This window comes from Pyricularia grisea, chromosome VII (assembly GCF_004355905.1).
Source record: "Pyricularia grisea strain NI907 chromosome VII, whole genome shotgun sequence".
Taxonomy (NCBI): domain Eukaryota; kingdom Fungi; phylum Ascomycota; class Sordariomycetes; order Magnaporthales; family Pyriculariaceae; genus Pyricularia; species Pyricularia grisea.
The window spans coordinates 1214584-1227235 of record NC_044975.1 but is presented as its reverse complement, the minus strand read 5'-3'; the positions used below and the strand labels follow the sequence as shown (position 1 = coordinate 1227235).

The window sequence follows — 12652 nt, the reverse complement described above, 5'->3', positions numbered from 1 at the left end:
AAAAAAAAAAAAAAAAAAAGGATCCGCGTAACACGAGGCTAGGCACGCGGACCAGTTTCTGGGCGACCAACCATGCATCTACCTCGATGGGCTTGCTAGTTTAGGCCATCATCAATACTTGTCGGGCGCGGTATTGACGGGAACGAATGTTGTGCTAGCCTGGACGGCGCCTGCGCCATCCAGTTTCTGCCTGGCCACCGTTAGTGCTGTGTCGTTTGCTACACCAACGATCCATCGAGTGCCGGGAGTGGCTTTTTTTTTTCTCTTTTTTTTTTTCCTCCAGGAAGTCGTTCCACTCCACCGATAGTACACAATCTCGCTCGTTACATCGTTCTCAAAAGGGTCGGGCGAGAGTACCTCATTCAACCCAAAGTACAGGATTTGTGCAAGGAAATGCCTTGTGGTTGACCAAGTCCTCCAGGGCAAGGCTTGCATGCATGCTATGAGATCAGCACTAGAGCTGGTCACTGATTGCTCTGCGCGTATTAGTTACCAATATCACCCTTTTTTGGAGCCACTTGGCAAACAAGCTCTTGTCTTGGGGAGAGCAAGCAACATCCCGATAGCAGGATTTGTTCTGCTTCCTTTGGGGTCTTAGCCCCGACAGGAAATCATTCAACGCTTAGAGAGGACAGTACCAAAGACCGCTTCAGAGTGGATTAAGTTGGATCTCTGCTATTCACTAGATCACTTGGAATTCTCGGCGAATGTGGCGATGCGTAGGCTCCTATCAAGGATACCCAGGCCGAAGATGGCATTTTTCATTCCTTCTCTCTCTGCCCTTTTTTCTTGTCGTCCTCGAGGTTTGTTCGGTATTAAAGCCCTGATCCCTGGAGATAACTCTTTTTTTCCACCGAAGCACGGGTTCAGACCGACTCGGGGTGAACCACGGAGCAAATGAGCTTTTGTGGTGTGTGGGTTGCGGCTAGCGCAGAACGGTATACACGGGTAGAATTTCCCCAAGAACCTGAATAATTACTTTGCCTTACTCCGTACCCTTTGTGTTTTTCTATGCGAGCGGCTGACTGATTGATATTGCAGACCCCTTTATGGCCGGGTCAGCAACCCGTCGATATGCAGTCCTGCCTTTTCATAGACCACACCAAAATATGACAAGTCTCATGTGGCTTGGCCTAACCGTCGGCTAAAATCGACAAAAAGTTGGCACAGTAATGGTCTTGATTGTTGTATTGGTTGTACACCATGTAAACTACGAGGTCGTCTAATGTGACTACGAAACGGAAGCAGACGGGGGAGGGATGGGCTAAATCGGGCGCGCTTGTTATTTTGCCAGGGTCGTCGGTGTACGTGCAAGGTGAGGTATCGGGCCTGCAATGAAAACCAATAGGGGAGAGGGTAGCATTAGCTGGGCTGGCGCGCGCGTGTGAACTGCAAGACACAAAGGCTGGTCAAATACACAGGCCAGCAGGGCTTGTCTGACGCGGTGGCAGTGTACGACGTAGGTCGCGTATTATGGTCTGTGGCGCCTGTGGGGGGACTACATACACGCCAACACCACCATTACTTGAACAAGTAACTAACGGGCCCATGGGGGCCGCGTAGCGAAGAGAGAGAAAAAAAAAACACACACACACACACACCACCAACTGTCAACGAACGGAGCCTCTTTCGGAGAACGGGCTTATTTGCTGCCCGTTGGACACCGACTTTTTCCCTTGTTTCTTCTTCTCGAACCGATGACCATCAACAATTTCAAACAGCTGACTGCATGCTGGGTCTCTTCCACTCCCCTTGTCGCCCAATTAAAAGTATACTCTTCCCCGGCTTTTATTATCGGCTTTGAAATTATTATCTGTTGATCAGTGGTAGATGGGACTCTTCCTTGTTTCCATTATAACCTATCTTCACACCCTTGTCCTGGTTTTGATTGGCACTCTACTGCGGTACCACAGCTATTTCCGCCCCCCATTTCGCCGCCCGCCCAAAAAAAGTCAGCCCGTGGCGCATTAATCTGACAGTTCCACTTCGACAAGAGATATATTTCACGGGATACGATTCCGAAGGCTGGTTTTTGCGTGTCACTTTAGGATTGGTTGTTTAGGAGGTACATTAAGGAAAGAAAAAGGAAGAATGATATGGAATTAATACGACGACAACCAAAAAAAAAAAGGCGCTATCAAAAAAACACATGTGTGATCTGTGTGATATGACGAGGGCTGAAAATCCATTCCCCCTCAATCCCCACCAAAAACGAGACACCCCAACCACCCGGCACGCAACCATCCATCAAATCTCTTTTCCCCCAGTTCTCGGCAAGTCACGTGCCAAATAGCGGCTGCACTCCACCCTTTCCCGCTCCGCCGCCTTGACCGGTCCCCGCCGGGTGACCGAGGTTTTGTTTTACCAGGCCATGTCTGACCCCTTGTCTATCCTTGGTCGTATTTTTATGTCGTAGGTTGGAAAAGATATTGTTTGTCCACACTTTTTTGACCAGTTTGCCCCAGACCGGTGTGTCCTTTTTATGCGATTTATTTATTGACTGTTAATGGTGGCGAGTTACTCCGCATAGCAATTTAAAAAAAGACCATCCACTACCCTGTTGTTTTTTCGTCTCTGCGAAGAGAACAAGGCTTTGGTATAGGCTGAACGAGTCTTTTTTTTTTTTTTTCCCGGCGTTGTACTGTATGGCACTACCATGGTGGTGGTGTGGGCTGGCAGGCAGGCAAGCGACATGTCGATTCGTAAGTTAACAGGCCTAGCTCGGCCCCCCTCGTCCTTTCATTCCCTTGCCTGCCGAAGGGATTTTGTGGGATCAATGGGCCTTGTCGTCAGACGAGAAAAAGGCGTTGGCATCAGCACCTAGCCGGGGGAGTTACATGGGGAACTGGGGACCCGGTAAAAGCAAAATAGCAGGCGGCCTAAGGATTACGGAGGTAGACAAGAAAAGAAGAAGAAAAAAAAGGAACAAGGAAAGAAAAGGACTTCACATGGTAATTCATCCAAGTCGAACCACACCCTCCCTCCATTCTGAAGTCCCAAGAGGCCCAAAGTACTCATCCCTCACACAAGACACAAAGAAAACGAAATGCAAGGTCCTTTCGTGTTTACTTCTGCGACTTAGGCGAGCTCCAGGCAGGCTAGATCAGGCCAGGACTCAGGCCCGACCTGACGGATGTTTTGATTGACTTGAGGTCTTCTTTGTTCTCCCTCCCATTCATCCATCCCCCCCTACTTTAGCGTGGTTTTGGCCAAAGCTCAGTCATTGATTATGCTATGCAAGCTCAGCAGCAAGCCTGACAGGGCTATTGCTGGTTTTGACATGTTTTTCATTTTTTTATACTTTTTTATTGTCTCTCGTTTTTATTGCTATCTTCTGTTTTTATTTCACTATTGAACACCTCCTCTTGACCGACGATGATTTAATTTATTAAACTCAGCCAGCGTTTGCCCCAGCCCCAGGTGGAAAATGTAACGAGGGTCGGAGTGGCTGGCCGACAGTAAAGTACCTGGCGTAAGTACGACCAACCTGGCTCGCCTTGCTCATCAATGCAGCAGGGCCCCTGTTAATGATTGAGTTTGTTTAAGCGAGGGGTCGTTCGGATCCACCTTTTTTTTTTACTCTCATTCTTTTTTTTATGTTCATCCCAGTTCGTCTTGTATAGCAGGGCACCTTGTGTTTGGGTACATCGTAATTCTGCCTAGGATACGTAGTAGTATTATTTCCCTGTCGTTCCATCCACTGCTTTCTCTCTTGCACATCTCTCCGCCAAGTCAAGCTGAATGGGCGATCCCAAAAAAGATCCAGTCCCAGAATGACTCGCTAAGCCCGGGCGCCCATCGTAGCGAACTCCGGCGATAGTACTATATCGGTGTGTCTGCGGTCCAGCCCTTTCCCATTTCTGATTGATGGCGGGTGTGATGTGTGAAATAGAGCTGCATGGATGATGGTTGGAGGGCCAGGGTTTGTGGGTTGTGTTAATCCTAATGCGAGCTTCCGGAATGCTGACCGCATGCATTCTAATCCAGGAGACCCAATGCCCGAGGCAACAAGATGTTGGATGGATGGGATGTGATGGGACGGTCAAAAGGTACTTTAAACTAAGTTATGCAACATAACGGATGGCTACTCTAAAAAAGTTTGCAGTCAAAAGGGGAATGTATTTCATCCGGTTTTTTTTTAGCAGGGCAGACATTCGTTGCGGCCCAGCCAAACGGACGGTTGCGCCGATCAATAACAAGACGGTAGGGTAGGTAGGTTGAGTGTGGTATGTATGGGATTTTCTCTTTCCCCCCTTGTTATAAACACAACTTACTCCAAGCCTAAACAAATCTCTTTGCGCAATCGATTTCGAACAGACAAAACCAACATGTCCCTCAAGGCACTTTGTGCGCTTCACCTGGACTCCTCCCTGGCTCCTTGTGCTCCCCACCAAAAGAATCGCAAGTGCCAGTTGCGTACCATGCGATCTCCTCCCCTTCGCCGCACCTTCGCCGACCCTCTCGATTCCCAAACCCGCCAAGGGGTTCCGTTCCAGGTGGATCGGGGGCGTGTGTGGAACAAGCGTTGCTTACACAGTGCATATCCATAAATCTTGGCACGGCTGACGGTCCTTTTTTTTTGGGTACCTTTTTTTGTTTTTCTTGTTGGCACTTCCCGTCCGTCGGTCCGCTTTTCTTCTTCTCTTTTTTTTCCCTGGAGATTGGTGACGGACGGTCGGTCGGCTTGGTGGTGGGGTGTGAATGAAAGAGCGTGTGAGTGACACAAGGGAACGGGACAAGGACCAGCCCTGGGAGCCGGGGAGTATTGAGAAACCCGACGCCTGGTTGTGGAGAACGAACAACCTTGCGCAAGCGGTACGGCTGGTAGGCTTTTTGATAGGGTAGCACTAATCAAATACTATAGTGCCAACCATTTCGACCTTGGCTGTCCGTCGGGCAACACACAAACATTGCACAGAAAAAAGTCGGCAGATTTGATATCGGAGGCGGGGTGGGAGAGAAAAGAGGTGAAAGTGCTGCAAGTACCCGATAGCGATTTTTTTTGGTTTAAAAAATCATATGTGTTTTATTATTCTTCCTCTCTCCACCCTCGTCAATATCGGAACCTAATACCTTGTTTAGTTTGAACTAGCGATTGGTTTGTCATCTGCCTACTGTAAACATACCCAAACATACTCTTTCTTTTTACCCTGCATCGCCATCCCATCACACTTGCATTGTACTGTACTGTTGTGCTCGCTTTCGCTACTGCCACTGTTGTGGTAATGAAAATGTGGGGGATTCGGGATGGGATGGACGGCAACGCGTCGTCGGATATTTTTCCTCTCCTTTTTTTTTTCTCTCTCGATTTCTTTCTTTTCTTCTCAATGCCTGTTCGGCGATACCATCTCAAATCACCGCTAGGATAATCGTGGGATACTGACGTATACCCTTTGAGTGGCTTCCCTGAACCCCCATTCAGTCAGCCAGCCAGCCATAATATCCGGTTGGATGGGGGGAATTAGAGAGGGAAAATTGCTCATAATCTCCACTCTCGCTACAAAAGTACCGTAGCGTCAATTCATGGTCCCCCGGAGACAACTGAACAAGTCGGAAATACCACAGTAGGTAGTAACATAATAAACCATAAAAAGGTAGCTTAACCAAAAGAAAGAGAAAAAGCGAACCAAAATCTGGAGAGGGGACTGGACCCTCTCCTCACAACGTTGAATGAAATCAAAGGACCCAGCATTGACCCAGCATTGGAACGATTGGAATTGGACGGGGACACGGCAATGTCTGTGAAGGTGCGGCCCATTCCGGTTCCCGACCTGCCCACATGGGATGCGGCAAATCTCCGGGACACCCGCTCACTGTTGCTTTGGTTTGTTGGCTTTTATTATTATTATTTTTTTTCCTCCTCCTTTCGCCTGGTCACAGTCTGTTCTTTTTTGTTCCTGCCCACCCAGCCCGTTCTTTTTTACGCTGGTAGGTTGGGATGATCTTAGATAAAGTAAAGTGTACTCCTGAGTCATTCCGAAATCTAGGTCAATCAAGATCTAGGTCTAGAATCGTATTTCCAGGTACTTCCGGTTGGAAGGGGGGACATGACATGAGCAATCTTCCTATATTTACCCAAGTTTGTGAGAAAAAAAAAAAAAAAAAAAAAAAAAAAAAAAAAAAAAAAGGATCAAACCCGAACGATCGCCAAGAGGCTGACTTATTGCTGTGTCGCACCAGTTCGCTTTCTTGTCTTTCCCCAAGGTTTTCTCTGCTGCTGCTATTAGCGTGCATTCCATTTACGGAAGCAGCCACATGCAAAAGAAAGTGAGAAAGAGGAGAAACATGAAGTCTATACCAAGAAAGAAAACCCCTCGTTCCATGTTTATCTTGTCTTGTCTTACGAATTGCGTCAAAAGCTCCGAATCCCGTCGATGGAGCCAGCATACATTATGTCTTTTTGAGGAACTTCGTCCGGGTATGGTGCCGACGGCTTCTAGTTCTAAGTCTACGAAGTAGTATCTCAATCTATCTTCCTTCTAGGTATTCTTTCTCCGTTGACATTATTCCTTGGCACGCGATATGTCAAACTTCGTAACACTCTTTTTTACTTTGCAAAGCACATGCGCCTACGTATGTTCTTTTTTTCATTTCCGCCTCCGGGTCCGTTCGGCCAATGGATCAACAAGTTGAAACCCGGCCTGTAGGTGATGACGGATCGTTGCAGTGGGTGGGATGGAGTGCGCATACCTACATATAAATCATAAATCCCATCTCCGTCATTTATAAGTTGCGGAGTGCAACGTTGAGAAAAAGAATATGACTGGTAGACCCCGACAGACGGAACTTAGAATGAGAGAGTGAGAATAAAAAAATGACAGACAAACATATTCGATCGACTGCAGCCGGCTAATCGCGGTCCAGCGGCTGCAGAAAGAAGGGCGCTAGCAACCAAAGACAGGGCGGCGATAATACTCATACAGTAGCGGTTCGGTCGGCATCGCGAGGGAGGACGAGCTTGTAAAAGGTCACCCATCCCGCTTTTTTTTTCGTTTGGTTGTGTGGCAGCGTTGGCCAGTCATTGCAGGCAGACGGTCGCGGGCGGCAGCAATGCAAATGCAATCAATATGCAGTATGCAAAGCTCGCTGCAGCAGGAGCTGCACCGTCAGCACGTTAGCATCCACCTCTACTCCGATCCGCTGGCCGCCCTTTTGGTTTTGTGTTCCTTGCCCTTTTTTTTATTCGTTTATTCTTTTTCTAGTGCTTTTATCTATTACTACCGATGCTCGTTATTCTTGTCATTCCCAGCCCCTCGTGACGGCAAACACAGTCGCCCGGGGCCGCACCAGACGGAGCACAGCATGAAACAAAAAAGCAGGCTTTCGTCGACGGCAGGCTGCAGGGTGCGGGCTGTATATTTCCTGCAGCTGGCTTGATGCGGGTGAGACTGCCGTCCTCATCCCAATCCTCCGTCTTCCGCCCGCTAGCACGGCGTACTGGGCGCGTATGGGCGGACGGTAAACCGCCTCTTTCTTTGTCCTTCCCACCCCTCTTCCTTGTGGCCCCTTAATGTTATTTGCTCTTGTCTCTTACTACAGTACTCTGACCTATCTTTGGCGCTCCTGCTCCATGCGTTCTCAGTCTCACTCTCGCTACCCCTTCGTTTCTCCAGTCCCAGGATTTATCGAGATTGTGCTGACTCCCGAAAGGTTGAACATGGTCTGACGCCACGATAAACCCCCGCCCTTGCATCGACTTCTGGTCATCTGAGAGCGTACTTGGGCGTTGACTAATATTTCTCCGCGTGTTCAATGTATATTCTTTTTTTAATTTGTCCAAATCCTAAAACAATCACCTAACGAACACTTGCTCGTTATATGTATGTATGATTTTCCGACTTTCGAAACTTTAGTTAATATGTTGAAGCAGGGCGCCACTAGATGGACCAGGTGTCAAACATGTGTGGATGCTGGCAGCCGCGCACCCATTTCCCGTTTTGCTCAAGACTGCATTAGCCTCCTGCTTCGCATTCCTCTATCCATTTTTATCTCTTCCTGGTAGAGGCAACGAACCAGTGTCTTTCGGTCTGCCAAGTATTACGGTAAGTAATGTCCTTTATTTTTCTCTCTTTCTCGCAGTTTTCGTTCCCGCTTGCTGCTGTAGTGATGCGTCACTTTCACGCAGGCGACGTGTACGATGGTGGTGACCATTTGGTGGGTTGCAATCAACCAAAAAAGCCCAATCCCAGGATTTTGTTCTTGTCATTTTCTCCTCTCCCTTCCCCCCAAGAAAAATTGGATGGAGAAGCTGAAAAAGCAAAAACAATCGAGTGAGGTAATGCAGGCCGTTTCCCCCCCCTGCGAAATGCTTTCCTATTAGGCAAAAGAGTTACGCTCGTCACACATAGTCCCCTGGGCAATAATACACTACTTGGTGTGTATACTACTTAGATGCGCTGGCACCGTCTCATTTGCCTCTCGCCTGCTTACATTCCGTTCGTCTATGTTCTTTTGTTTGTTTTTGGGATGGTTTTATGCTCCTTCTTTCACTGAGGGTGTCATCCATCGCCTATTTTTTTTATTCATCATTTCTCCGCTCAAGCCACCGATGCCCTCTCGCTTATGCTCAACGCTTCAATCGGCCGACAGCCCTCTTTGTGACTGGGGTCGGGGCGACCTACATACTTGAAAAAGGTTCAATTACTGTACTGTACATGGTATACAGGTGACTCTGCATTGCATGCCCGTCCGATAGAAACTGCCAACTCCCGAAAGTCTCCTACCCCATTACCCGAAGCAGCGATGCTACCAGTGATATGCTCATGTTTCCCTTGTCAACCACCCCTCAAAAATCAGCCATTGATCGGCTCAAGCTACCTGTACCAGACTGTTCATGGCTGCCACCTTTTCAAAGTGGTGGCGCTTTGTGCGATTTTGTTTGCTACGGAGTATAGGAGAGCAAAGCACCTCATGAAGAGGCTTGCCCAACCAAAATTGCTGAGATGCGGCATGACGGCATAGAAGCAGTGGCGGTGAAAAAAAAAAAAAGCAGACAAGAACAAGCCACTAAAAACTCTGAAGAAGACTTTGCAAGGCCCAAGAAAATAATTACATGGTCTCACTATACATATGGTGTGGTTCATCCACAGCCTCAAACACGACCACGAAAAAAAAGAGCCGAAGAGCTTGCTGATCTGGTTTATGTTTGCTTTTGCGGCTTTATGAGCAACTTGTTAGCTTCACCGCTCCCGTACTTGTTTTCCCTTCCAGGGTCTATCCTAAAAGGCAAATGGGGGGCGCCATCGTCGGCGGCCCATGGAGCGGCACGGGAAGACCGTGCCGTCTCTTGTCTACATGTAGTAGTAGTAGTAGTAGTAATTGGCCGCCCGGGTGTAGTTTACTCCCTTTCCCCCGCCCAGCCAAAATCAGCCACAAGCGCCAGCCCTACTACTTTGCATTGGCTTTTGTTGCTGTCCCTGTTGTTTCTCTTTCTTGGTTGTCCCTGGGCATGCTCGAAACGCTGTGAATATGCCTGCAAAACCCCCCCGGCCCGTTCTCCCAACAGTATAAGGGAGGAGAGGGAAGCGGAAGTGTGCGTGTGCCCTTCTCCACCATGTTGTTTTTGTCTGTGCGCTTTTGCGTCTTTTCCGGGTGGCGCAAACGAGAGGGTGTGAGAATGGGTTATTGAGCTCCCCGGGCCAGCAACAAAAATCGTTCCACTCTTTCGGACAATCGAGGAAAGCAAACATCTTCCTCGGGGAGATGATGCGCTGCCAAGAACCCTCGGGGAGGGAGAGGGGGAAAGGGGCTGGTGCTCTGTGATTCGATCATGGAAATTTGCTAGCGATGGCCTCGAAGCGGTTGTTCAAAAGTTGCCCGATACCCCGGTTTCTTTGGGAGGCAAGGGAGGGGAGGAGCTTCCCGCTCGCTCCCGGCGTGCGGATTTGCGATGATAGCCACGGCATCTTCCTTGTATTTTTGCTTTGCTCCTCTTAAATGAGATGGCATAAAAAACAAAACAAAACAAAAAATACCTAACCTACTACGTAGATTGTAGGTTTCTGCAGGGGAATGGCTTAATGCACATCTTTCAGCTCAAAAAAAAAAAAAAAAAAAAAAAAAAAAAAAACCCTTACCTCCATCGTTGAGTGACTGTGGCTTTTTCTTTCGGGACCCTCGAAAGCATGGACAAGAATCATGCCCCCATCTTGCCCATCATCGCGCGCTAAGTTTTTCGAGGGTCCCCCCTCCAAATCGTTGAACGGGGCGATATAGTGCGAATAGGTTTTAGTGGTTAGCTGCGACGGGATCATCCGCGCAAGTTTTGGCACGAAAACAAAAACAAAAAAAAAGACTAAAAAGAAAAAGAAAAGAAAGATTTCGGGTTTTCTTGGCGGGAATTTTGACGCCGCCACGTCGGACTGTATGGTCCGCAGAGCATGGGGTTTTTTTTTTTCAGTTCGCCGCACCGGTGTATGAGCAGCAGAAAAGTATCGAAACTGGATCTAAAGTGCTAGGTCCCGGTACCTGATATTTTGCCGAAAACAGAGCCGCGAAGTTCTGCTCTCGGATGTAGCTTTTAGGGCAAGTTGTTTGTAGAACATTTCCTGGGCCAAGGTGTCTTCTACGTTGAACTCATCAAGATGTCGTTTTTATCATGGTCGGCAGCTCCGGGTTCTTGACATCTAGGATAGGCTACTGCAGCATTTAGAAGGAGGCCAAAAAACTAGCACTCTTGGCAGCGGAATTCGAGTTTTCGTCTTGTTAAGCTCATGGTCCAAAGACAACCCAAGCTCGGTCTGGCGGTCAGTAATTTCGCGGTGAGGTTTTGTGTCCCAGGGGCCTCTACGATGTACATGGGACATATTGCCTGACCTCGCACAGACTTGTTACATCCGGACTTGTATCAATTACAAACAAGGGGATGGTACCTTTGTCTTACCATATCTACAGATAGACATTTGGTCTTGTTGATTTTAGAACCATCTAGACTTCTCTCCGATGCAATGAAGTCAAATTTGACTGAGCCTGGAACAAATACTCCGGGACCTTCACGGCAAATACTGTGTTTGCAATGGTGCGTAGCTCCCTTTTTTTTCCCCCTCGGCGCGCAATCCGGCGCCTCCAATGGTACCGTCAGGCCACCCTCAGATACCTATCACAGCCCGACTGACAGTGTTCTGATAAGGTGGTGAACTAGGATGGCAGGAACGCCGTGATCGCAGCCATCGTTGAGGATTTTGATATTGCATGCAAGCTTCATGACATATGGCTCTCCAATAAACCACACGCTCTATGTCCTGTGGCGTAGGACCGAGGTGCAGATGAGAATTGGGGGCGACCATAGCGTCAAAGAGTGTATTCCTTCGCTCTCATGCCATTCCATCAAAAGCCCCTTGACTGACTCGGGATCTTTCATACGCTAGTTTTTCAGTGAATACAAGCATTTCCAAGACGACTACTAAGAAACAATGGATGCCGGGGTCAGACAAAGAGCATGTAATCATGACCAGCCACTTTGCCCATTTCTTTTGGGCCGGTCAACGATAACCTCTTCTCGGAAACGTCACCGAAGACAGACGACCTGGCTGTCACACTCTGAATGGGTGCATCTGGCATAAACATCCGATCAGATGATTGCTTACAGGCCTCACATGAGGCTCCGGGAGCAATGAGGGTGGTGGGCTTGACGCCCAACGCTCTGGGAGGTCTTGTATGGAATGACGAAAGACGGGTCCGAGGGCCAGAGACTGATGATGGAGAATATCATGGGCCTCTGGTGGTCTGAGTAAGACTGGCAGCGAATTGTTGGGTTTAGCACATCGTGACCTTGACAGGGAGGGCAGAGATTAGATGTAAAGAGTTCAAAATGGGGCTAGAACTTTCAGGAATTTAACTAAGCTACAAAATGTGCTTTGAACTGGCAGCGGATACGTCCGCTTATCCGCACATCTTCGAAACTATCCTTGGTAGCTTTCTAAACTGCTTGTCTTTGGCTGACCTTCCAATTGCAGCTATAAAAATGCGCGTAGTCAGACTATACCAGCTAGACTCGGGAATCACAGTCAGACGAGACTCAGAACTTAGACACAGTATCTTCGCCCGGGGTGAGGTGTTCTAGTCCCTGGTTGCTAAAATAGAATTTCGTTGAATACATTTTCCGGAAGCTAGCAAACCCGTGTCCCTCGTGGTATTTTTATTCGGCGTTTGCTACAAACCCGTCCGACGGTGACGGGGAAAGGTGGAAGACCAAAACAAAAATATGACCCGATTAGGTATAACTCGGGCGATTGCCAGGAATTCAGTACCTTGGGAACAACGCTTATTCCAGGTACATCCCCTAGTCCTAGGCATGTGCTGTAACTACCTTAGGTACCTTAATGCAGCCTCACTTTTCTCACCATGTCTGGTCCTCGTCAGGTCTAGGGGCCGCGATTTGCAAGTCCAGACCAAGTGCGCCACAAAAATAACTTACAGCAAGTGAGTGAGATGCAGCCCAGCCTGTTGTTTTTGATTGTTGCCGTACCCGCCCTGTGTTTCTGTCATGCATGCGTAGATTTTTTTTTTTTTTTTTTTTTTTTTTTCTTTCTGGTTGTCCTTGCGCGCATTTTTGCAGGTCTCTCTCTCACGGTTACTTCTTCTAGCTGGACAAAAACTCAGGTCTTTCACCGAAGAGAAAAGAAAACTCAAACTCCACAATAAGAAAAAAAAG

At 48.1% G+C, this 12652-nt stretch overlaps 2 protein-coding genes across 2 annotated transcripts; one reads left to right on the top strand and one right to left on the bottom strand.

Annotated features, from left to right (window-relative positions):
* Positions 1-5735: 5735 nt before the first annotated feature.
* Positions 5736-5942, top strand: PgNI_10395 (uncharacterized protein; the record flags this gene model as incomplete). The annotated part of the gene is made up of 1 exon (XM_031130366.1): positions 5736-5942. The coding sequence occupies one exon, from the start codon at positions 5736-5738 to the stop codon at positions 5940-5942; it is 207 nt and encodes a 68-aa protein (XP_030979488.1).
* Positions 5943-7593: 1651 nt separating this feature from the next.
* Positions 7594-7707, bottom strand: PgNI_10394 (uncharacterized protein; the record flags this gene model as incomplete). The annotated part of the gene is made up of 1 exon (XM_031130365.1): positions 7594-7707. One exon carries the CDS (start codon positions 7705-7707, stop codon positions 7594-7596), a length of 114 nt encoding a protein of 37 aa, XP_030979487.1.
* Between the last annotated feature and the right edge of the window lie 4945 nt (positions 7708-12652).